General features: G+C 33.3%; 1 protein-coding gene across 1 annotated transcript; it reads right to left on the bottom strand.

Annotated features, from left to right (window-relative positions):
- Nucleotides 1-2,180: 2,180 nt before the first annotated feature.
- On the bottom strand, nucleotides 2,181-25,174 carry LOC132734821 (serine-rich adhesin for platelets-like). The gene is made up of 7 exons (XM_060721712.1): nucleotides 13,579-25,174; nucleotides 13,134-13,228; nucleotides 12,498-12,650; nucleotides 12,036-12,215; nucleotides 10,231-11,564; nucleotides 4,038-4,191; nucleotides 2,181-2,475 (listed from the first exon to the last, which is right to left on the bottom strand). The coding sequence occupies exons 1-7, from the start codon at nucleotides 25,016-25,018 to the stop codon at nucleotides 2,218-2,220; spliced, it is 13,614 nt and encodes a 4,537-aa protein (XP_060577695.1). The 5' UTR covers nucleotides 25,019-25,174; the 3' UTR covers nucleotides 2,181-2,217.
- Between the last annotated feature and the right edge of the window lie 437 nt (nucleotides 25,175-25,611).

Raw genomic sequence — 25,611 nt, 5'->3', positions numbered from 1 at the left:
CTTTGTTTCTCCAACCTTTATTTTCAACAATTGAGACCCACTTATTTTTATATTTCTTATGTTTCATTTGTGGCTCAATATCTGGATTATCCTTCTTCTTTAGGCTTTTGTCTGACTGTTCATCTACATTTTCATCAATGTTTTTTATCTTCTTTTTAGACTGATACTTTGTCTTACCAATTTCACCACTTTCTACTTCATCCTGACTGTTTCTTTTCTTCTGGTACTCTCCATTAAAGTCTTGTCTCCTCCAAGCTTTATTTTCAACAAATTCCACCCACTTGTTTTTACGTCTCTTATGCTCAGTATGACCTGCTGATGGATCTTTTTCATATTCAGCAGTGCTCTTGTCACTTTTGGGTAAATTTTTTGCATTAGGGTAGATTCCATTTCCATTAATGATGTCAGCCTTTCTGGAACCCACTGTTTGTATGCCAATATCTTTCATAACCTCTTTTTTGGGGTAAAGTGGCAAGAATGGCAACCTTTGAAATTCCTAAATTTTCATATCAATAAAACAATTGTATAAAAAAAGCAATCAAAATAGTCAATAATGGAGGGTAAATGCACCTTTTTCTTGCATAAACATCTGCAGAATCACAAGGATATATTTAAAGCTCAAATCAACAAGGCAAGGGATGTATTAAGTCCAAAGAATTATACAGATGTTCATACACGAAAAAAGGTGCATAAGGGCTATTTCTTGCATAAAAAGTACCACAGAATCGGTATAAATCTGCATTGTTATCTATATTTCTTAAAAAGAAACCATTGTTTGTGCCATGTTTTCCACATGTGAAGTCACTTGACATTTATGTTTTAATAATAATAAAATTACCGGAGATGTCATTGCATTTAGCTGGCAACTGTTAATGTATACCTGCCTGCAGTCAGTTTTTATGCAAGAATGCTAATTTTCTGTAATAAATTTTGCATAACTAAAATAAAATATTACACATTTTTTGAATTAATATAGAAAAGCTCAGGCTTATGCTTCTCCCAATGTTGTTAAACTGTATATAAAATGCCATGATCATCTGGTACTAAAATTGAGCCGTGTCACGACAAAACCAACATAATGGGTTTGCGACCAGCCTGGGCATCCGCAGAGTCTAATCAGGATCCATGCTGTTCGCTTACAAACCCTATAACAAGTAGAGAAACTGATAGCGAACAGCATGGATCCTGGTCAGACTGCGCGGATGCACAGGCTGGTCTGGATCCATGCTGGTCGCAAATGCATTACGTTGGCTTTGTCGTGACGCGGCTCAAATTATCTTAGTTTCAGTCCGTAACTCTATCTTAATTAGAAAACACTTTGCTTCCTATTTCAGGCTATATGTATATTCATGCATTCTTAAACAATATTTCAAATAGCAATTAAGAACTGTGAGGGTAAATAAAAATTATATTATATTTCATGCATTTTTCATGTTTTCAATATAACAAAATAATAAATTATGACATTGCAAAGATATGGCTTGATTTACAACCTCCCGTTGAACTTGTTAAATAAACTTGAGACAGCATGACAGAAGGTTGCATATTATAATTCAAATTAATACATCTTGCCAATAGTAAATATGATCAAAGTTAAACACTAGAAAAACTGCACACTTTGAACACTATATAAATATTGTCCATAAATTAACAAAAAACTCAAAACAAACTCATTCAATACTGTATCATTTTACATAAAATATCTTGCACAATATAATATAATTAGAATAGTAGAAATACACTGTTGTGCACACCCTGTAATGTCAATAAGTAAAGTCCCTACATTTATGAATTTTTCAAGCAAATGAGTAAGATTGACATAAGAATAAAATTAATGTTATTCAAGAACGTGTAATAAAACATCAAAGCTTACAACCAAGAGTGGTTTATGCCCTTATGTATAGGATACTTTCCTATATGATAATTCACCACCCGTAAGTTTTTGCATATTGTAATGCTAAATGCTCATTATGAAGATTATGACATTCTACCAACATCTTTACATAAATATATACCAATTAAATTTGACCATTATTCCCTCAAAGAACTTAGAATTCAAAACATCATACATAATACCAAAATTAAACAACCGTTATTGTATTTCTTCGCTACAAAAACTAAAAAAAACAACACCCCAATATTGTATTACCAAAGTTAAACAACCATTATTGTTTTTCTTAGCTATAAAAAACTAAAAAGAAACACACCAATTACATATTATAGATATTCGCTTTTAACCTTTAGATATGTCAAACGTCTAAAAAGTTTGATACTTACTTTTAGGATCACTGGCTCACTTTTTCTAGGAGTTGGTGTAGACACTGGGGTCGAAGTCTGGGTCATTGGAAAGGTTTGGTCTTGGAATGGTAGTTTCCGGAACTGTGGACCAGCCGAATGTAAATCTCGGTGATTCTTGCCCACTCTTCCCATCTTCGTCACATGTTCATACATTCCGGGGAATGTTTCCGTAACAACCTGTAAATAGAGTTGTTATATGTATGCCGAAATTTAATTATTTACACTTGATTTTTGTTAGATTTTTATTTTATATAAGATTACATAAAAAAATCAACACACTAAATCTAACTGTCACTTGGTATATACATGTTTATGTTATATACATATATATTATGTCAATGGCATGCTATGCTGTATCACACAAGATATTTTATAAATACCAAAAATGTTTATGATGATGTACCAAACAGGACAAGAAGTTCTTTAAATAGAATGCATGTATATTATTTTTTAATCTTAAACAAATATGTTGTGGTTTACAGCCAAACAGACTTGCTTCATCTGCTTAAACCTAAAGCTTTCTTATAAATACATTTACTAATATGTTTATCAAAGCATATTTTAATGCCTTTACAAGCTATAAGCAACTAAAAAAAATTAAAATAAATAAATAAAACATTGGAGGCACTGAGTCTATCTAATTGATCTCTGTACCTACTTCAGGGGTTAACATTTTCAAACTTGAAAGAGGATGCAGGGATAATGAACTGATTTTGTTAGCAAATATTGCACAAATTTTAAAGAATTTTGTTTGAATCTCAGCACAAAATGATAATAGGCGACGAAATACAGTGCCTGGGATCATTCATGGGTTTACGTATCAAAGGGATAAGATATGTTGCTATCATTATGAAATTACAGTTGGAAATCATAAGTGTATTATTTTCCCAAACCACAGGAAAAAATTCCTAATTGAAAGTTACAAATTAAAAATATAGAATAACAATTCTAAAATCATGGGTTCAAGCCCTACTTGGGCCTGACCATGTTTCTTCATATGGCACCGGTACTGGTTGGTTCCAAGCTGACTCGAAAGTGATAAATATAAGTTGCAAGAACTTGTTTCGCAATCAAGCTTAAAAAAATATGTTTAAACCAATTCTAAAATCTTTGAAAATAAGGGATTCTTCACTGTTATAGTGCTTAAATTTTTGAAGATGCAATCCTACTGCAAAATTTCAATCATGCATTTTTTCCCAATTTCTAACAAAACATCGCTGAAATACCCAAATTCCATGGCTATGGATCATGTTCCCAAAATCCTTGAAAAAAAAACAACCTATATTACGATATCTTAGTTAGCTTTAATAATAACATTAAAACAGTGGAAAACAAGTTTTATGTTCAGGACATGTGACCAGGTTGTAATAATATGCCAAATATAATTTGACATACAATGTAGGATTTGCAGATAAATTCAGCTATGATACATACAACATGTATACAAGTGCAAAACGGTAACAAAAAGTAACATGCATAATCGCAAGTGTCTTTGAATATGTTGTATTATGGGTCTATTTATTAATATGCACACAGAGCGTGCACTTGTGTTGCTAGTTCTATCGTTTAATGACCACTGAAGCGTTTAATGACCACTGAATGTTCCAAGTATATATAAGTGGCGGGAAGATAATGGACATGAGCATAACAATCTAAGATTAAACATACATGTATGTATACAATATACAACAAATAAACATTAAATTTCATGTAAACTGGAAGTTGAAAAAGACACATACCATTTCTGCCATATTACTTTCTTGGATCGTTTCACCAGGAAATATTGGCTCAAAATGTAAATCTCTAGAAGGACTTCTTGTGTAGTCTCTGTTGAAGTTTAAAGACTCAAACTCATGTCCTGCAAACTCACTTCCATCAGGATAACTCTCAAAACTGAAAAATGTGGAATGATATGTTTATTTTATCAACTTTAGAACGCTATTCGAGACATCTCGATCAAGATTCTAGTATGACAAAATTGTTGAAACCTAGCTTAAGGTCTTCAGCGTACCCGTTTATATACTATGACATGATGTGAACGCTGAAGACAGGCCAATTAACGTGCCAGGAATCTGACACGCTCGTATCAATTCATGGAACATGCCATGAAGTAAAGTGAAGCATACCTTAGTAGAACTATGTTTAAACTGTTAATAAGCCAAGGATAGGCATATAAAAATCTTATTACGAACATAAACTACCTAATAGTTTCCAACTGGTAAAAAATTTCAGCACTTGGCCGCCATAATTATTGCCAAAATGTTTGACCACTTGATTATGAAATTGATCATAACGGGTTAATTTGTGCGGACGGTTAAGAAAGCAGAACCTATGTGCTTCCATCTTTTTTTTTATAAATTACTATTTTTTAAAGATATTGAAAAAGGAGATTTACTGACTTTTGTATTCAGTATAATTTTATTCAAGTAATAAAAATAAAAGAAAATGAATAAAAACATTATTTTGAATTATTTATATTGAAATCATGTCAACAAATATGTTCTAAATATAGTATCCACATACTGCCAGTTTTCAATCACAACCACTTTTCAATCATCCCTGGAAATTCTTTCTTTTTGATCTTATTTGTCATGTAACCAAACTGTAAGCACATCTTGTATTTACCTTGACTACATTTATCAGCAGCAATGCCAATTATGGCGTTAAAAAAGAAAATAACAGTATTTTAGTTCAAAATATGTAAAATTTATGTTTTCCTCTAATCCTTTATTTACCTGAGTTACAAATCGCAATAATTTTCTAAAAATAATTGATTTACAGACTCAGTTTTTTGTCAGTCTGCAGAAATGGTTATTAAGTTGGACAACTGTTTCAATATCATTAAGTCGTATTGTATACTGCACTTCAAAAGCTATAATTTTAATATGTACATATTTTACCATACAATTCTTAATTGGAAGGTAATATGTCAGTAAACTAACAGTCACTTAACCAAGGAAAAACATTCTCTCTGATAACTTTTCAGAAAGCTGTCACTAGAATGGGGTCATATAGACCTAAATTAAAGATCCTAAAAATTTCACAAGAACATGCTTTTTCTGTTATGCACATTGAGATGTACATCCATACCCCAATTGTGACAGCTTTACTACTGCAAAAAGATATCAAGATTGAAAATATGGCATTATAAATAGGTTAAAATTGTTTATTACCATTTGTCTGAAGTTTAGTTTGTCAAAATTTCATCAAAATACAGAACTGATTATATTTTAACATTGTATGACAATTTTTAAGTGGTACAGTTTATATTTTGTTAACTGATTGAAAAGTGGTTGTGAAATTTTGAAGAACAGGAAAATGGGTCAGTAATGATTTGTCCTCGATTCATAATAATAATTCTGGTAAAATTTTAAAAAGTTGTTGCATTTATTAGCTGAAATGATAATATTTGCAGAATTGTAAGAGAAATTTTATTTTTATAATTTCCCTGTCAGTTATTATAGAAAAATCTGTTAGCTGATAGGAAAGTGGCAGTAAGGGGATACATGACTCTAATCGGTTCCCGCAAGTGACGTCATACAAGGTCTCGCAAGTGACGTCATACAAGGTCTCGCGTAGCTCCTAAATGTCATGTAGTTAAATAGGCAATTTCAATGACAGTATTTATATTTTGATACTTTAAATGGTATAGAACGATATTAAAATAATTGTTTTATTGCAAAATGCACAAGAATTAATTGGGACAAGGGCGGTATGCCTAAAATACGAAAGTGAGATTTTTGACGAAAGTGAGCGAAAGTAAGCAAAAGTGACTTTTAAAATTTGAATTGTACCGTTTAATAGAATTTTATAGTGAAATTTCTGTTTGTAGACGTATATTATTAGTAACTTATAATATTTCTTTTCAAAAATAATCACTATGATGATATAATCGCCATGTATTTGCATAATTTCTGTACACAAGTTCTGAGATCTTCCTTTCGCTCAATTTGAAAAATACGAAAGTGACTTGTAAAATATCAAATATAGAGTTTAAATTAAAATTTATACTAAAATTGCAGTTTGTAGACGTGTATTATCAGAAATATATAATATTTATTTTCAAAAATAAACATCCTGATGATTTAATCACCATTCGTTTGCATAATTTCTATACACAAGTTCTGAGATCTTCCTTTCGGGGGCCCCTTCCTTTCGTTCACATTGAAAAATACGAAAGTGACTTGTAAAATATTAAATAAAGCGTTGAATTGAAAGTTATACAAATATTGCATTTTTTAGGCGTATATTAATTATCAGAAATTAATATTATTTATTTTCAAAAGTAATTATTATGATGATTTTTACCCCATTTTATTTACATAATTTCTATATACAAGTCAGCAATCTTCCTTTCGCTCACATAGAAGATAAGAAAGTGACTTCTAAAATATTAAATATAATGTTTAATTGAAATATAGTGTTGAATATCAATTATTAATTTCTGATAATATACGTTTACAAACTGCAATTTAAGTACATTTTCAATCAAACTCTATATTTGAAATTTTACAAGTCACTTTCGTATTTTTCAATGTAAGCGAAAGGAAGATCACTGATATTGTATATAGAAATTATGCAAAAAAAAGGGATATAAAACTATAAATCATCATAATGTAATGATTAATTTAGAAAATAAATAATATTAATTTCTTATAATACACGTCTACAAACTGCAAATTTAGTACATTTTCAATTTAACATCTATATTTAATACTTTACAAGTCACTTTCGTATTTTTCTATGCAAGCGAAAGCAAGATCGATGAACTTGTATATTAAAATTAGGCCTATAAATGGCGATTTAATTATGATTATGGTTATTCATTATAATATATATAATAAGTTACTAATAATATACGTCTACAAACAGCAATTTTACTGTAAAACTCTATTAAAATGGTACAATTCAAATTTTAAAAGTCACTTTCGCTCACTTTCGCTCACTTTCGTCAAAAATCTCACTTTCGTATTTTAGGCAAACCCGGACAAGGGTATTTGCAAATGACAAATAAGGTTAAATCAACGTATGTCATTCTGGTTAGGTTTCGTAACGGGTCTAATACAAAACTTAAATGCCGCATCAGATGAAAAACAACAAGAACTGTCGGAGGACAGTAACGCTCGACTATTCGAAAATTTGTCACAAGGGTGTTTCATTGAGTATAATAATGCTTACCTATATGAATACATAAAATTGTCCGAAAAGGTACAAACTCTTCAAGTTTCAAAACATTCCCTTCAGTAGTTATGGAGAGACAAGCTTACATGCAAAAACTTTACCAAGAATTCATGAGTCGAAAAAGGGGCATAATTATGCAAAAAAAGCAAATCAGAGTTATGGGACTTGTACCAATCATCTTACATAATCACAGAGACCAAGTGTGTGAAGTTTCAATCCATTCCCTTCAGTAGTTATGGAGATACCAGCTTACATGCAAAAACTTAACCAAGAATTTCTAAGTCGAAAAAGGGGCATAATTATGTTAAAAAGCAAATCAGAGTTATGGGACTTCTGCCAATCATCTTAGATAATCACAGAGAACAAGTGTGTGAAGTTTCAATCCATTCCCTTCAGTAGTTATGGAGATACCAGCTTACATGCAAAAACTTAACCAAGAATTTCTAAGTCGAAAAAGGGGCATTATTATGTAAAAAAGCAAATCAGAGTTATGGGACTTGTGGCAATTATCTTAGATAATCACAGAGAACAAGTGTGTGAAGTTTCAATCCATTCCCTTCAGTAGTTATGGAGATACCAGCTTACACGCAAAAAATTAACCAAGAATTTCTAAGTCGAAAAAGGGGCATAATTATGTAAAAAAGCAAATCAGAGTTATGGGACTTGTGCCAATCATCTTAGATAATCACAGAGAACAAGTGTGTGAAGTTTCAATCCATTCCCTTCAGTAGTTATGGAGATAACAGCTTACATACAAAAACTTAACCAAGAATTTCTAAGTCGAAAAAGGGGCATAATTATGAAAAAAAGCAAATCAGAGTTATGGGACTTGTGCCAATCATCTTAGATAATCACAGAGAACAAGTGTGTGAAGTTTCAATCCATTCCCTTCAGTAGTTATGGAGATACCAGCTTACATACAAAAACTTAACCAAGAATTTCTAAGTCGAAAAAGGGGCATAATTATAAAAAAAAGCAAATCAGAGTTATGGGACTTGTGCCAATCATCTTAGATAATCACAGAGAACAAGTGTGTGAAGTTTCAATCCATTCCCTTCAGTAGTTATGGAGATACCAGCTTACATACAAAAACTTAACCAAGAATTTCTAAGTCGAAAAAGGGGCATAATCATGAAAAAAAGCAAATCAGAGTTATGGGACTTGTGCCAATCATCTTAGATAATCACAGAGAACAAGTGTGTGAAGTTTCAATCCATTCCCTTCAGTAGTTATGGAGATACCAGCTTACATACAAAAACTTAACCACAGGGACGCCGACGCCGACGCCGACGCCGACGCCGACGCCGACAAATGGGTGACTGCATTAGCTCGATTATTCTGCGAATAGTCGAGCTAAAAATGTTAAAAAGCGGCTTATAAAGTTTAGGAACCAAGAACTAGTTGAAACCGAAAGTGCAATGTTTAAAATGGGCGTCCGGTGTTCTATATTATATTTCTGGTAGATTATTTGATAATAATAATATGACAAATAACAATACATCGTAAATAACAAATAAACTGCTGTGTACAATCATATTATCCAACAGAAATATAGTTTCAATAAGAAAAATATATCCAACTCTACCTTGTTTATATGGCGATTATGTCAACAATCAATTACCGAGCAGGTGCGCGATAAATTTAATCCAAAGATGATAAATGAGACGAAAGAGTTGTTTCTAAAGACAACTTCTTTTTTATTGATAGATTTAGTTCGTTTTTTTGTGAATATTTTATTTGATCACGTTTACAACGCGATGCCGTTAAACATGAAATTACTTGACTCTTTTGATAAGAATGAATCACAAAGCAGAGATAATTTCATGTAAAATCAACTTTAAAAAAGTTACACGGATGATTATTTTAAACATGATTTATAATATTAAGTTAACCTTTTACTGCATAAGAATATTGTGAAAAATGACTGTTTTTATTGAAAAGCCTCCTGTATCAAGTTCAAACTGCTATGAAACTATAAAAAAAAATGCTGCAATACTGATCAAACTTGGCACAAATCTTTTATTGGAACATAGCCTTTGTAATAGTATGCTCAATCTGAAATTTCCTTAAGTAGTTTTTTTTTTCAGATTTTTTTTTCACAATACAAAATATTTATGCATATTCATACAATATATTGAGATATAAATAGTTCTTTGGATGATAAGCCTGGACGCGTTTAACCTTTTTTTCTGAAATTTTACATGTTAGCTATATTTTATTTATATGCAAAAACATTTTAACATTGCTGTATCATTATTGAACTAATGTTTAACATGTCCACTGTTATACATATATAAGGAATAAAGAGCATGCCATAAATATAACGCAAATAGAACATCAAATAAGGAAAACTGATATCTTAACCCTTTCACTGCCCTATGGACGGCTTAAGCTTAAGCCGTCCCTGTTATTTTCGGCGTATTTGCCATATGGACGGCTTTAGCCGTTTCTATAACAATAATAGTAATAATAATAATAAATTAATAATAATAATAATAAAAATAATAATAAATATAATGAAATTTATACCATCGACAATAATTATTATTATACTAACAATTTTGGAAACATATATAATTATTATAATACTAATAACAAATAATAATAATTATATTAATTAATAATATAGCAATTTCTTAGAAAATCCTCTGGCAAATAGGTGAACAATAAAACAATAACCCTCTGGCAGCGAAAGGGTTAACAACATTGAATATGAGATGTTAGAAATAATATATATGCTCAAACACTTACCATGTATTTAGAAAAAACGGATCATCTGACCAGTGCTTTACATAATCCTGAAGAAACGACCCTTGGAAACTTGAACTATTTGACGGACACAAATTGCTCCCTCCATTGTCTTCCAGTTTTACCGTATCCGCACTGTTAACCTCTAAAGGATTTCTAATAATATCACAGTTGTTTCTAGAGACAGCTTCTTTTTTATTGATAGATTTACCGCGTTTTTGTAAATATTTCATTTGATCACGTTTATAACGCGATGCCGCTAAGCTATGGGCAGTTTCTGGTGAAGCTGGAATGCTTTTTGGAATCATTTCTTTACCGCCTTTTCCATTAGGATTGTGAAGTGGAAAACTGTCCGTGAAAAACACTTCATCTTCTATATCACCTTCTATAAAATTATTCACCGCCAAAGGCTCTTTGCCTAGAGTCAATGACGTATAAAATGGCTCGAACATAATTTTATTACAATAGCCTTCCACAGGTATGCTTGGAACCCTTGGCCTAGAATTAGGCGATTGGTTTTGGACAGATTCAAATAAATGATTTCTCAGCTGAGAATTATTTACATTTGATAAACAATCAGGTTTTACTTTCTTGCGGCGTTTCAGTTTTTTCCTCTTTCTGTTTGAAAATATTTTCTTAGATGTTGAGGAATGTTTTGTTTGGATGTTTTTGTCACTGTAGGAATCACTTGATTGATATACTAAGCTATCAATAGCTGTGTTTATGTTCACATGAGAGTCATTACAAGGTGATCTTATATTGGGATAAAATTCAGCGGCACTTGAACTGCTATTCCTAACTTTCGGTTGAAACGTCACACTACGAGTTCTTCTATCTGATTCATTTGTTACGTCATAATACCCGTAATGTTCGATTACCTCACGTAACGGTTCAACTGAACATGTAACACGACTGCTGTCAGTTGCTTTATCTAAATCATTTATAACATTTAATGCATCAATTGCATCAACAAGAGATTCTTCTCTAGATATTTTAAATTCATGTATAGAATTTGGTGTTACTTCTCTTATTTCTTTTGACTGAGGCTGGTCAGGTTTTCTGACTTCTGATACATGGAAGCCGAGGTTACGCAGCCGATCAAATCGTTTCGACGTTGAAAACATATCCGACAGAGATCGTTTAAAAGATTGTTCTTTCTTCTGGAATTCTTTGCTGCTGTGAAGAAATGGTTTGATGTGTGTCCAATCTGAGTCGAAATCTTTACCATTGTCAAAACTAAAGTTGGGAATGTTTTTATTTCTGCTAACAGAAGCTGACACAACTTCCCCTTTCTCTATGTCAACTTTAAGATCCGCGTCATGTAATGAAGACCAATTCTATCAAAAGATAAAAGTGTTTCACTTTTTGTGTGTGCAAATTTGTTATGCTTAAAACATGTGTCGATACTTCGCATTATTGTATCAACACGTCAGAATATAAATTATGGTAAACATAGAAATTATTGTTTTCTTTGAAAGGGTTGAAGGGTTTTCCAGCATATTGCCAACATTACTTATCTCTGTTTCTTATTCCAAAAAATAAAAAAAAAACACTAGATAATTGTAAGTTATTTAAAGTAAACTCTGCACTTGTTTAACTAAAAACTTTACTTATACTATTGACATCTTAGCATCACAAAACATAGGATTATCAATATGATAGAACCTGGTGGGTTAGCCTTTTAAACAAATGATAATATCTATTGATATCTTCATAGTTGTATAGGTAAGACAGCCTTATAATTATTATGCCGTCACCTTTTTGATAAGGAAGGCAACTGGGAGAAGCAAAAGCGAAAACATACTCACCTTTCTAAACGAGTTATCCCCTTTGCGACAATATACACTTATCAGTAATACAGTCGCCATAAAAGCACATATTGTTGGAGCACCGATAAGAAAAATGGTAACCAGTGAAATTTTTGAGTCATCGGCATCGGTGGGTGTTTGTAACACATTTCTAGATAAGAGTTTAACTGGCGTAACTACCTGCAGAAAATACAAATGATTTTGATGCAAGCACGAGTTTTCTCTTCAAAGAAATGAGCAACGTATTTTCTGCTTAGGTTGTATGTGACATTTTTTCATTTTTTCCTTTTTTTTCCAAACAAAAGAAAACAACATGTAAGAAAATCTTAACTTAAAACTTTAAGATCTTATTAATTTGAAGATTTTTTTGTCTTTTCAAGTATTTATTATTTACTTTTAATTTTAATTGCATGCTAAATGATAATATATGAAAATGGTTTTCAAACCCGCAAATGGTCTTACCGGAAATGTCATATAAGCACTAGTTTCAGCTATTGTGAGACTAGAAAATATGACTACAATTTCAGCCGGAGATTGGATAATTCCATCCACCAGTACATAGAAATCCACATCAACGTGAGAAGGTTTAGATTCCCTTCGTTCCATACCAAAAATCTGTACAGACAAAGATTTTCAGTTAATATGACATAACAAACATATTTGTAATCTTACAATACAGAACACTTGCAAATTTCAACATTATAGAGCTATTGAAAACTTTAACTTATTTATCGGAAGCTCCATGAGTTTCTTGGTTGGGTTTCACGTCGCACCAACACAGAGTAGGTCATATGGTGACATTCCAGCATTACTAGTGGAGGAAGACCCAAGGTGCCCCTGTGTGTATTATTACAGATACAAACGGGTACTTGAGTAGAACCACCGACGTTAAGCTAGCTGGATAGCTTCATCGCATGAAAGAATCCAAAGTACCTGTCGGAATTCGAACCCCAAGCCGATAGGGGGCAAGTGGTTTGAAGTCGACGACCTTATCCACTTGCAAGGGACGCCCCTTTCGCTCCACGAATAATCGAGTGGAAGCTAAATGATGATATTTTTAGAAACTTTGCTGAGTAAAATATATATTAAGATATAAACCTCAACTGTTAAGTAAGCATCAGCACTGGATCTCTTCTTTCTGTTACTATCTTTGTCAGCTTTCAGGCTACCTTCGATGTAGCATCTTTGAAGACCTAAAGTGCCACACAATGTCAAATATTAAATAATAATAATAATAATAATAATAATTATTATAATAATAATAAAACGGTGATAAAGGTTAGAGAATACTGATAACAAGTGATAATACTCTTTCTTACATTTATTGAAACGTAAATATAACAACTTTTGTACTAGATTTTTATTTTAATACATCTCAAAATGACAAGGTCGTAAAGTAATTTATTAGAGAAGTGCGATTTAAAGAGACTTCATTTTTTTATGATTATATATATTTTTTATTAATTATTATAACTTTATACATATATCTGACGATACCTAATCGACCGGAAAATTGACTTTGATATTTATTGGTATTGCATACCTTCTTTAATTTGAATGTTAACTGCGTGACTGTCAATGTTGACCGAAACCTTCACAATTATACCAACAGTTAGAAGCAAATCCTTGTCAATATTCCTTGGTAATGGTAATATACTAGTGGATGTTTCTATCACTGTAAATGGCAATATAGACGATGATGCAGTAGAAGTTGTCGCCAATAATTGATCATGTGTTGATAATGACATCTGTAATACATCTTTACTTTTTGTGGAAGAAAATGAATTTTCATTTCTAACAGAAGATGAGGTTAAAGTTAACTCTGATGTCACGCTGACGGATAACTGATATCTCAAGGAAGACAAAGGAGTTGTCTCTTGCAAACCGTTGGATGATAATGTTCTGCTTGAAGGCATGATTGATTGTTTTGACGACTGATCTATATTTATTTCAACTGTTTTAGAAGGTGATATTCTTATTTGAACCCTAGAATCTGGTAGGTGCAAATCTTCCGTACGTACAATCAATGATGGAGTTGACGTAAAACTATTCATTACTTGTGATAATGCAGACGTTACTTCATATGTTAAGCTTACAAAAGTATATACTGAAAAACTTGTTTCAGATACTTTAGAAGACAATAACACTAATAATGTATACGATAAATCTGATTTGAATGTCCGTTCATCTTTTTTTGCCATAGAGACCAGAGTATCTGTTGTAATTTGTGGATTATCTGTTTCTTCTGAAACCTTTGGCGAAGGTTCTTTTGTGAAATATTGGTTTTCCAGTGATGCGTCTGAGGATGGCTGCAACTTTGAAAATGTTGAAGAAATTAATTTTAGTGTTGAATCTGATGATGGCTGCAGTGAAGTAAATGTTCCAGACCTTAATTTCAGTGTTGCGTCTGATGATGGTCGTAATGATGAGATTGTTGAAGAATTCGATTTAACTTGTGCATCTGATGATAGCAGCAATGATGAGACTGTTGAAGAACTTAATTCTAGTGTTGCATCTGCTGTTTGCAGCAAAGATGAGAATGTTGAAGAACTTAATTTCACTGCTGCATGTGATGATGGCTGCAAAGTTAGAAATGTTGAAGGACTTAATTCTTGTGTTGCATCTTCTGTTTGCAACAAAGATGAGAATGTTGAAGACTTTAATTTCACTGCTGCATCTGATGATAGCAACAATGATGAGAATGTTGAAGAACTTAATTCCTGTGTGGCATCTGATGATGGCTGCAATGTTAAAAATGTTGACGAACTCAATTTCACTGTTGAATGTGATGATGGCTGCAATGTTGAGATTGTTAAAGGATTTGATATAACTTGTGCATCTGATGATAGCAACAATGATAAGAATGTTGAAGAACTTAATTTTACTGCTGCATGTGATGATTGCAGCAATGATGAGAATGTTGCAGAACTTAATTTCAGTGTGGCGTCTGATGTTGGCTGCAATGATGAGAATGTTGAAGAACTTAATTTCATTGCTGCATGTGATGATGGCTGCAATGTTGGAAATGTTGAAGAACTTAATTCCAGTGTTGCATGTGATGATGGCTGCAATGATATAAATGTCCCAGAACTTAATTTCAGTGTTGCGTCTGACGATGGTCGTAATGATGAGATTGTTGAAGGATTTGATTTAACTTGTGCATCTGATAAAAGCAACAATGATAAAAATGTTGAAGAAATTAATTGCAGTATTGCATCTGATGATGGCTGAAATGATGAGAATGTTGAAGAACTTAATTTCACTGCTGCATATGATGATAGCAACAATGATGAGTATGTTGAAGAACTTAATTCCAGTGTTGCGCTTGATGATGGCTGCAATGATGAGAATGTTGAAGAACTTAATTTCAGTGATGCATGTGATGATGGCAGCAAAGATGAGAATGTTGAAGTACTTAATTTCACTGCTGCATGTGATGATGGCAGCAGATATGAAAATGTTAAAGAACTAAATTTCACTGCTACATGTGATGATTGCTGCAATGATGTGAATGTTGAAGAACTTAATTTCACTCCTGCATCTGCTGTTTGCAGCAAAGGTGAGAATGTTGAAGAACTTAATTTCAGTATTGCACCTGATAATGGCTGAAATGATGAGAATGTTGAAAAACTTAATTCCAGTGTTGCGTCTGATGATGGCTGCAATGATGAGAATGTTGAAGAACTTAATTCCAGTGTTGCGTCTGATGATGGTGGTAATGATGAGATTGTTGAATGACTTGATTTAACTTGTTCATCTGATGATAGCAACAGTGATGAGAATGTTGAAGAACTTAATTCCAGTGTTCCATCTGATGATGGCTGCAAAGATGAGAATGTTGAAGAACTTAATTTCACTGCTGCATGTGATGATGGCTGCAATGATGTGAATGTTCCAGAACTTAATTTCAGTGATGCGTCTGATGATGGTCGTAATGATGAGATTGTTGAAGGATTTGATTTAACTTGTGCATCTGATGATAGCAACAATGATAAGAATGATGAAGAATTTAATTTCAGCGTTGTATCTACTGTTTGCAGCATATATGAAATTGTTGAAGAACTTAATTTCAGTATTGCATCTGATGATGGCTGCAATGTTGAAAATGTTGAAGAGCTGAATTTCACTGCTGCATCTGATGATAGCATCAACGGTGAGAATTTTGAAGAACTTGATTTCACCGCTGCATCTGATGATGCCTGCAATGATGAGCAATTTGATGAAGTTAGTTTCACCGTTGCATCTGTTGACAATGACATAAATGTTGCTGAAGTTAACTTTACTGTTGTATCTGATGATGGCTTCACAGTTGAGAATGTTGAAGAACTTAATTTCACTTGTACATCTGATGATTGCGACAATGAGGTAAATGCTGAACTTATTTTCACTTCTGCATCTGATAATGACTGCAATGATGACAATGTTGAAGAATTTAATTTCACTGCTGCATCTGATGATGGCTGCGATAATGAGAATGTCGAAGAACTTAATTTCAGTGATACATCTGTTGTTAGCCGCAAAGATGAGAATGTTGAAGAACTAAATTTCTCTTGTGCATCTGATGATGGCTGCAATGGTGAGAAATTTGATGAAGTTAGTTTCACTGTTGTATCTGTTGATTGCGACAATGACATAAATGTTGTTAACCTCACTGCTGTATCTGATAATGGCTGTACAGGTGAGATTGTTGAAGAACCTAATTCCAGTGTTGCATCTGATGATGGCTGCAATGGTGAGAACTTTGATGAAGTTAGTTTAACTGTTGCATCTGTTGATTGCGACAATGACATAAATGTTGCTGAAGTTAATTTCACTGCTGCATCTGATGATGGCTGCACAGTTGACGATGTTGAAGAACTTAGTATCACTTGTGCATCTGATGATGGCAGCAATGATGAGGTTGTTGAAGAACTTAATTCGATTGTTGCATTTGATCCTAATGGTAAATATGAGAATGCTGAAGAACTTAATTTCAGTCTTACGTCTGATGACGGCTGCAATGTTGAGAATGATGAAGAAATTAATTTCACCGCTGCATCTGATGATAGCATCAACAGTGAGATTTTTGCAGAACTTAACTTCACTGCTGCGTCTGATAATGCCTGCAATGATGAGAAATTTGAAGAAGTTAGTTTCACCGTTGCATCTGTTGACAATAACCTAAATGTTGCTGAAGTTAATTTAACTGTTGTATCTGATGATGGCTGCATAGATGAGAATGTTGAAGAACTTAATTTCACTTGTACATCTGATGATCGCGACAATGAGGTAAATGCTGAACTTATTTTCACTTCTGCATCTGATAATGACTGCAATGATGACAATGTTGAAGAACTTAATTTCACTGCTGCATCTGATGATGGCTGCGATAATAAGAATGTCGAAGAATTAAATTTCAGTGATACATCTGTTGTAAGCCGCAAAGAGGAGAATGTTGAAGATTTTAATTTCACTTGTGCATCTGATGATGGCTGCAATGGTGAGAACTTTGATGAAGTTAGTTTCACTGTTGCATCTGTTGATTGCGACAATGACATAAATGTTGTTAACCTCACTTCTGCATCTGATGATGGTTGCAAAGGTGAGAATGTTGAAGAACTTAATTCCAGTGTTGCATCTGATGATTGCTGCAATGTTGAGAATGTTGAAGAACTTAATTTAACTGCTGCAACTGATGATAGCTGCAATGATGTGAACGTTGAAGAACCTAATTTCAGTGTTGCGTCTGATGATGGTCGTAATGATGAGATTGTTGAAGGATTTGATTTAACTTGTGCATCTGATGATAGCAACAATGATGAAAATGTTAAAGAACTTAATTGCACTGCTGCAAGTGATGATGGCTGCAATGTTGGAAATGTTGAAGAACTTAATTTCAGTATTGCGTCTGATGATGGTCGTAATGATGAGATTGTTAAAGGATTTGATTTAACTTGTGCATCTGATAATAACAACAATGGTGAGAATGTTGAAGAACTTAATTCCAGTGTTGCATCTGCTGTTTGCAGCAAAGATGAGAATGTTGAAGAACTTAATTTCACTGCTGCATGTGATGATGGCTGCAATGATGTGAATGTTCCAGAACTTAATTCCAGTGTTGCGTCTGTTGATTGCTGCAATAATGTGAATGTTCCAGAACTTGATTCCAGTGATGCGTCTAATGATGGCTGCAATGTTGAACATGTTGAAGAACTTATTGTCACTGTTGAATCTGATGATGGCTGCAATGATGTAAATGTTTCAGAGCTTAATCTCAGTGTTGCGTCTGATGATGGTTGTAATGATGAGATCGTTGAAGGATTTGATTTAACTTGTGCATCGGATGATAGCGACAATGATAATAATGTTGAAGAACTTAATTCCAGTGTTAAACCTGATGTTTGCAGCAAAGATGAAAATGTTGAAGAACTTAATTTTAGTGTTGCATGTGATAATGGCTGCAATGTTGAGAATGTTCCAGAACTTAATTTCAGTGTTTCGTCTGATGTTGGCTGCAATGATGACAATGTTGAAGAACTTAATTTCACTGCTGCATATGATGGCTCCAATGATGAGAATGTTGAAGAACTCAATTTCAGTACTCCGTCTAATGACGGCTGCCATGTTGAGAATGTTGAAGAACTTAATTTCACTGTTGAATCTGTTGATTGCTGCAATGATGTGAATGTTGCAGAACTAAATTTTAGTGTTGCGTCTGATGGTGACTGCAATGATGTGAATGTTGAAGTACTAAATTTCACTGCTTCATCGGATGATGGCTGCAATGATGACAATGTTGAGGAACTTAATTTCACTGCTGCATGTGATGATGGATGGACTGATGTGAATGTAGAAGAAACTAATTTCAATGTTGCATCTGTTGTAAATGGCAAAGATGAGAATTTTGATACAGAAAATTTCACTGTTGTATCTGATGATGGCTGCAATGGTGAGAATGCTGCAGAACTTAATTTCATTTGTGCATCTGATGATCGCGACAATGACTTAAATGTTGCTGATGGTAATTTCACTGCTGCATCTGATGATGACTGCAATGATAAGAATGTTGAATGAGGATCTAGTGATTGTTTGTTATAATACATGTGTGTTACTTCGCTGGATAAGGTTGTTACATCTTCAATATATAAGCTGATGGTATCCAAACTATCTGGTGAATGAGGTTTCTTTTCGGCTATGAATGCATTAACTCTAGAAAACATTGATATATCTATAATCTCAGAAGATGAACGATGTTTTCCTGCTATTGAAAGTTCAGTTTCGGATTCATTGACCGATATCTCACGCGATGAGCTAATTGACATATTTTGCATTTGAGAGTTCTTATATTTTGTGAAAGATAATACAGTTTTTGCAGTTGTATCGATTTGTACTGTATTTAAGAACGAATCACCTAGTGGCTTATACGGTGAAGCCATAGATGAATGTAATAAAAAATCTTCAGTATAATTCGTAACTAAAGAACTATTAGAAACAATTTCAATGTTTCGTGTATGTGTGAAAGTAGAAGGTTCTATTTTATCAGTGTATGTATGTTTCTCCTCTGTTGGCGTAGCAGATATGCTTGGAAATTCTGAAACAGTATCTTGTAATGCAAACGACGATGTAAAAGTAGGATATGTGGAAAACACTGAAACAGTTGTGTCAATGGTGGTCTGATGCTGTGTTATCAGCGTTTTATCTGATATAGTCGTAGTGGGAGATGAATGTTGTGATAAATCTAAATCTGCATATTTTGTGGATAGCGACACTTTTGTTGTGTTCACACCATGAAGAACATCTTTATTACTGGTCATTTCAATTGTACTTGTTTCAATAAATCTAGGTTCTATAGGCAGTGTTGGTTCATTATGAGTCTCGGTAGTAAGAAATTGGGATGATGACAATGTTACTCTTTCAGATGATTTGAGAGATATAGCGTTTGAAGATGATATCCCTGTATCTTTAGTTTTGGACCTCACAATAATCTCAGTCATTACTAAAGAAGGTTGATTGCTGTCCATGACCGATGATAATGCAAACTTTTTAGTGCTCAACGATGATTGAATCTCGTTTATTACTGGAGATGACGGAAATTCATCCATGCCTGAAGATGGGATTATATCGTTTTTGATTAAAGAAGATATTGAAAACTCATTTTTGTTTGAAGATGATGTGTTTTCATTTAAGATCAAAGAAGGAGAAACATTCTCAATAACTGACGGTAATGGTGACTCTTTCATTATTGACAACGGCATAATCTCAGTTTTAACTAAAAAGTGTTGAACTCTGTCTATGACCGAAGATAATGAAAACTCTTTCTCGCTTAAAGATGACTGAATCTCGTTTGTAACTGGAAAAGACGGAATTTTATCCATGCTTAAAGATGAGGATATTTTGTATATCACTGAAGATAAAAATGACGGAATCACGTTTATAGTTGAAGAAGTAGAAATCTTGTTTATTGCTAAGGAAGTTTCATTCTCAATTATGCTTGTAGATACCATTATCTTTTTAATGACTGAAAAAGTAGGAACCTCATACATGACAGAAGGCAATGCTGACTCATTTATACTTGAAGATGTTGAAGTTGATAGAGCATCGTTAATGACGGAGTAAGCATTCTTGCTTATGGTTGAAGAATCCATAGACTTCTTTAAAACAGAAATAGAAGGAACCTTATGAATGACCGAAGGTAATGGTGACTCATTTATGCTTGAAGATGGCATTATCTCAGTGATGACAAAAGAATGAACACTGTAAATGACCGAAGATGATGAAAACTCATAAATTCTTGAAAATTTTGTAATTTTGTTTGTTACAGTAGATGTCAGAAATTGATATATACTTGAAGATGAGGAAATGTCGCTTATATCTGGAGAAACAGTTAACTCAGAGTAAATAACATTTTCGTATTTGCTTGAAGATGAAATGATTTCATCTATTACTGAAAAAGAAGGATTCTCGTAATTGATCAAAGATGATGACAACTGTTTTATATTTGAAGATGATGAAAATTGGTTTATGAATGAAGAAGTAGGATTCTCGACTTTAATGATCGAGGATGTCGGAATATCGTTGATGGCTGTAGTTTGAATTTCGTTTAAGAATAAAGATGGTGAAATCCCGTTTATGAATGAAGATATAGGTGACTCATCCGTACCTAAAGATGTCATAACCGCTTCCATGACTGACGTTTGAGGAAAAACGTTAATGACTGTAGACGATGACGGTATTTGATGACTGACAGAGAAATTTGAGACATTGTTTATGCTTGAAGATGTCAGATCTTCGTTTATAATTGAAGATGACGAGTTTTCTTCAACGATGAATGGACTCAAGATTGTAAACGAAGATTGCGAATGTCCACTCATGCCGGAAGTTGATTCAATCTCAAAAATGTTAGTTGACGAAATAGATGAATATATTACTGAAGTAGACGAGACATCATGCGTTCTGGAAAATAGTAATGCTTTCTCTATAGCTGAAAATGATTGAATATCAGTTATGCTCAGATGTGTTTGAAACCGATTTAAATTTGATGTAAGTAAAATGGCATGAGTGTCAAAATATGACTGAATATCATTTAAGCTTGAATATGATGAACCACTTTTTATGTCTGACGCTGAAGAACTCTTTCCTGATAACATCGACGATCTTTGTTCTGAAGTGCGAAACCACTTGGCTGATGATCTCTCTCTAAGTGATAACGTTTTTGTGTATGTCCATATAGTGTCTAAAGATACTGTATAGGACTGACTCGAGGTTTTCAAATCACTAAATGACGGCGAGAGGTAATCAGCTTCTGTTTGCAGTGTGTATGATGATAATTTAATTGGACCAGGTTCTGAAATTGTAACTCCGAGAATCGAAGACGAGAACGAATCATCATCTGACACTGCTGCCTTAGAATATTCAATAAAACTATTGAAGCCAGATGTTTCAGACGATGGTGTAAATATGTTTTGCCCTGATGTCTTTAAAATACTGATTGGTGGCGATGTTTTATGAATAGGTGATTGACCTAATTTAGAATATGATTCAAATTGATCTTGCTCTTGTGTTTTCCGTTCAGTAAATCTTGAAGTTACATCATAAGTAAAATATTGAATGGTTTTATAAGATGGTCCAAGCTCTGGTGTCTTTATTTTACGGATATTTGACAATGTTTCGTAAACATATGACTGAAATAATTCAGAAGACCATTCAGATTGGTCTAATGCCTTCAGCTCGGTAGATGCTGACGGTGTTTCACTGACTGATGACTCAAATAACTGTGAAGAGGATTTATGTTTATGTTGCTTTGTTCCTTTTTCTGTCAATTGAGGTGACATTTCAATGGTCATTGTTTTAAACAATACAGTAGATGATTCAAGTTTATTTTGTTCCGATATTCCTGTTCCATGACCTGAAGAAAATGAAGGTGTGATGCTAATTTTGTTGGTGGCAACTGAATCAAGTCGCCGCTGCTCCGAATGCAGCTGTTCGATAATTGACGGTAATTCAACAATGGTGTCTGTTAATAATATCCCTGAGAATGATTCGATTTTATCTGAGCCTGAAACCTTTGGTGTATCTGGTATAAAAGTATTGTCATAAATATCAGGTAAAAATTGTTTTGAGAGTAATTTGGTGCTTCTCAAAGAAATACCTGGTTTGTAAATTTTCAATATTTCGTAAGATTTGAGTTCCTTTTGTTCTAATGTCTCCACTGCGCTAAATGACTGGATGCTTTTAATCCTGCTCACTCTCTTTATATTTCCTTCAGTTGATAATACTGGAATATCATATGCAGTAAATATGGAAGATTGGGTATATAAAGTTTTAAGCTGGTCCTCATTCACATTTAAAACTTCCGTGAATGACGGTAAAATACGATAAGTGTTAGCTAAGGGAAGTATAGAGGGAGTTGCAAGCCACTTTTGGTCCATAGATATCTGGCCATTTAATAACGATGTTTTACTATTTAGCAATGATATAGTTTCTATATATGACATCTTTAACTCGGATTCTAATGATTTAGACGCTTGAACATACGAGAAGTCTGATGGTAACACAGTCTCAATTCCAGGGGTAGTTTTGCTGAAAAGTGCCGACATTTCTCTACCTATTGACTTAAATATAGATGTAGATTCACATGAAAGTGTTTTTCTATCAACCGAAGTGCTCTTTCTAGTTGATAGCATGTCAATGTGTCCTTCTGTTTCGAAATTCGCTGAAGAATTTGACGATAGGATTTTTATAGACTGACTGTCGATATTTAAGTTTTTAGACGATAAAATATGCTGCATTTCTATCAATGGAGACTCTACAGACATCAAAGATACCGATGAAACATCTGATAATACGTCTTTTTGTGATATTTGAGATGTATCTTGCTGACTTAATGTGACAGATTCCTGAGAAGTAGAACTTGAAAATTCATGTCGAAAAACTTGAATAACTGAAGATAATTTAGACAACTCTTGATCGCTTTCCGAATGAAAATGTTCCAAGAAGTCTGGTGTAAATAATTCGTTTTCTGACTGTACAGTAAATGAACTTGTAAATGCTATAGGTGATGTTTTTTCTTGTGGCAATACCTCTGTTACTGATGATATCGTCTTTGCAACAATTATTGTTGTTTCATGTAAATCATTAAAAGGTAATAAAACAGTTTCTTTTGGAATGGATTTTAAAGGATCAGTGTTAAAATAAGATATATGTGGATTGTCGGTATTAGTTTCATAGTTTTCTGTTGATGAAATATTTAATGCATGGGTTGTTTTATATACGTTGTCATTAAACGAGCTCTGTAATTCAGGCAATTCTGGTAACAGAGGAGTCTCATAACGTGCAGATGATTTCTGTTGCCCTGAGTTGTAACGTGTCCCTGATGTGGTTGGTCGTAAATTCATTGATGATGGAGAAGACATATAATCTGTGGTCCGTGCATCTCCTGGAGAAGATATATAAGTTGATGGGTCAGAATGATGCGTTGTTGCAGAAACTGACGATTCAAAAGACTCAATAGGTAAAACAGATGAAGTTGAGAATGACTGTTCTGTGGTATTTGTAATTAAAAACATTGTTTCTGTGATTTTACTTTCTTTCCTTGTTCCACTCATATTTGAAGAAATATGTCGCTGATATGTAACTGGCTGATCAGAATTGTGTGTCTTTGTTGAATTCCGATTTTCATGAGATATTGACGGAGGAATATCATGCGTATGTGATATTTGTTCATGTGAATATTTCAATATACTTTCTCTGGACCCGTCAGAAAAAGATGAAATTAACGTGTGTGACGAGCCTGCGTTAATATTAAACTGTTTTAGAGTAAAGTCTTTGTTTACTGATGTAGTCGTTATCATATTTTGCGACATTTCTGGCTTTGTTTCATCGTTGATATTGACAAAAGTTACAGACGTGTCCGTTGCTTCCCTTGGTTCCTCTTGGTAAAAAGTTGATGAAGTTTGTGTTGCTAAATTCGAAGCAAATGGTGATCTTGGTGTTATCATTGATGTATCAGATAAGACGTCATTTGACATTACTTGTGCCGTGACATCCCAATTGTACAAAGATGAATATATCTCAATATCTGCAGAAAGTGTCTCTCCCCTAGATCCAAGCAATAAAGGCAGCTTCGGAATAATAATTTCTTTACTTGATAAAGAAGCTTCTTGAACTTCATTTGTGCTCGTCACTTTTTTAAAGCATGGTTTAGTCGTTCGTGTAGAAGACGAGAATATCACTGAATCTTTCTTTTCTGCTGTTTCGACCTTTTTAGTTGCGCTTGATTTATAATCTGAGAAAAAGCTAGAAGAATCGAGTAAAGAGTTTTTCGGTGCAACATTTCCCAGCTGCTGTTTGGGTACAGATGTTTTAAGATCTGTTCTGTCAGATAAAGAGTCCGATACGGTAATTGCTATCATTGATAACAGCCAAAGGTATCCCACTAACGAAAGTGATAAATTAGATTTTCTCTTACATAAGCAAAGTGGAATGTGCACTTTTAAAGATAACATCTCACTGGGAAGTAATTGTCTTGAAATAAGTTCTCTGTTGTTTTATATACTGTTTCCTTTTCTGTTTTGACAAGTTTTTAGAGCACAACATTGTTTCAGTTTGGAGAAAAGTATTTCCTTGTCCTCGGGTTTCATTGTGCACTGGTTTCATTTCTGTGAATATAGGAAATATAAATATATAAATGGATGCAAGAAAGCTCAATTTAAAATATTTATCTAATATCGAAATAATTAAGTAAGTTTTAAATATTTGCTGTATTTGTTCTTAGAAAAGTATTTTGTTAAGTAGTGTCTATTTTGTTATAATGCTATGATATGACAAAGTATCGCATTAACGAATAATGATAGATTTAAAAGAAAGATTCATACATGGAAAAAAACTAATGAAAAACCAATCCAAGCGGCTAAAATCTTAAAAGCAAGAAAATTTTTGATCGCAGAAAAGGCCAATGTTAAAGAATTTAGCTCTATTGGGACCTTTTCGGTTATGCAAACAAAATGTTCATTTATTGAATTTTCATGAATCGATTCTAACAAATTTAAAAGCACACATATTTTTTTTACTAAGATGCCTTATTACATTTTACACGGAA

This window comes from Ruditapes philippinarum, unplaced genomic scaffold (assembly GCF_026571515.1).
Source record: "Ruditapes philippinarum isolate M1 unplaced genomic scaffold, ASM2657151v2 ctg998_1_1_1_1, whole genome shotgun sequence".
NCBI classification, from domain to species: domain Eukaryota; kingdom Metazoa; phylum Mollusca; class Bivalvia; order Venerida; family Veneridae; genus Ruditapes; species Ruditapes philippinarum.
The sequence above is the reverse complement of the archived record's forward strand: the minus strand, read 5'-3'. Positions and strand labels throughout refer to the sequence as shown.

Coding starts and splice junctions, on each gene's coding strand:
- LOC132734821 (XM_060721712.1), bottom strand. CDS start 25,018: ATGTTATCTTTAAAAGTGCACATTCCACTTTGCTTATGTAAGAGAAAA. Junction 12,216..12,497: donor GTGCTTATATGACATTTCCG/GTAAGACCATTT, acceptor TATTTTCTGCAG/GTAGTTACGCCAGTTAAACT. Junction 4,192..10,230: donor CCGTTTTTTCTAAATACATG/GTAAGTGTTTGA, acceptor CACATTTTTCAG/TTTTGAGAGTTATCCTGATG.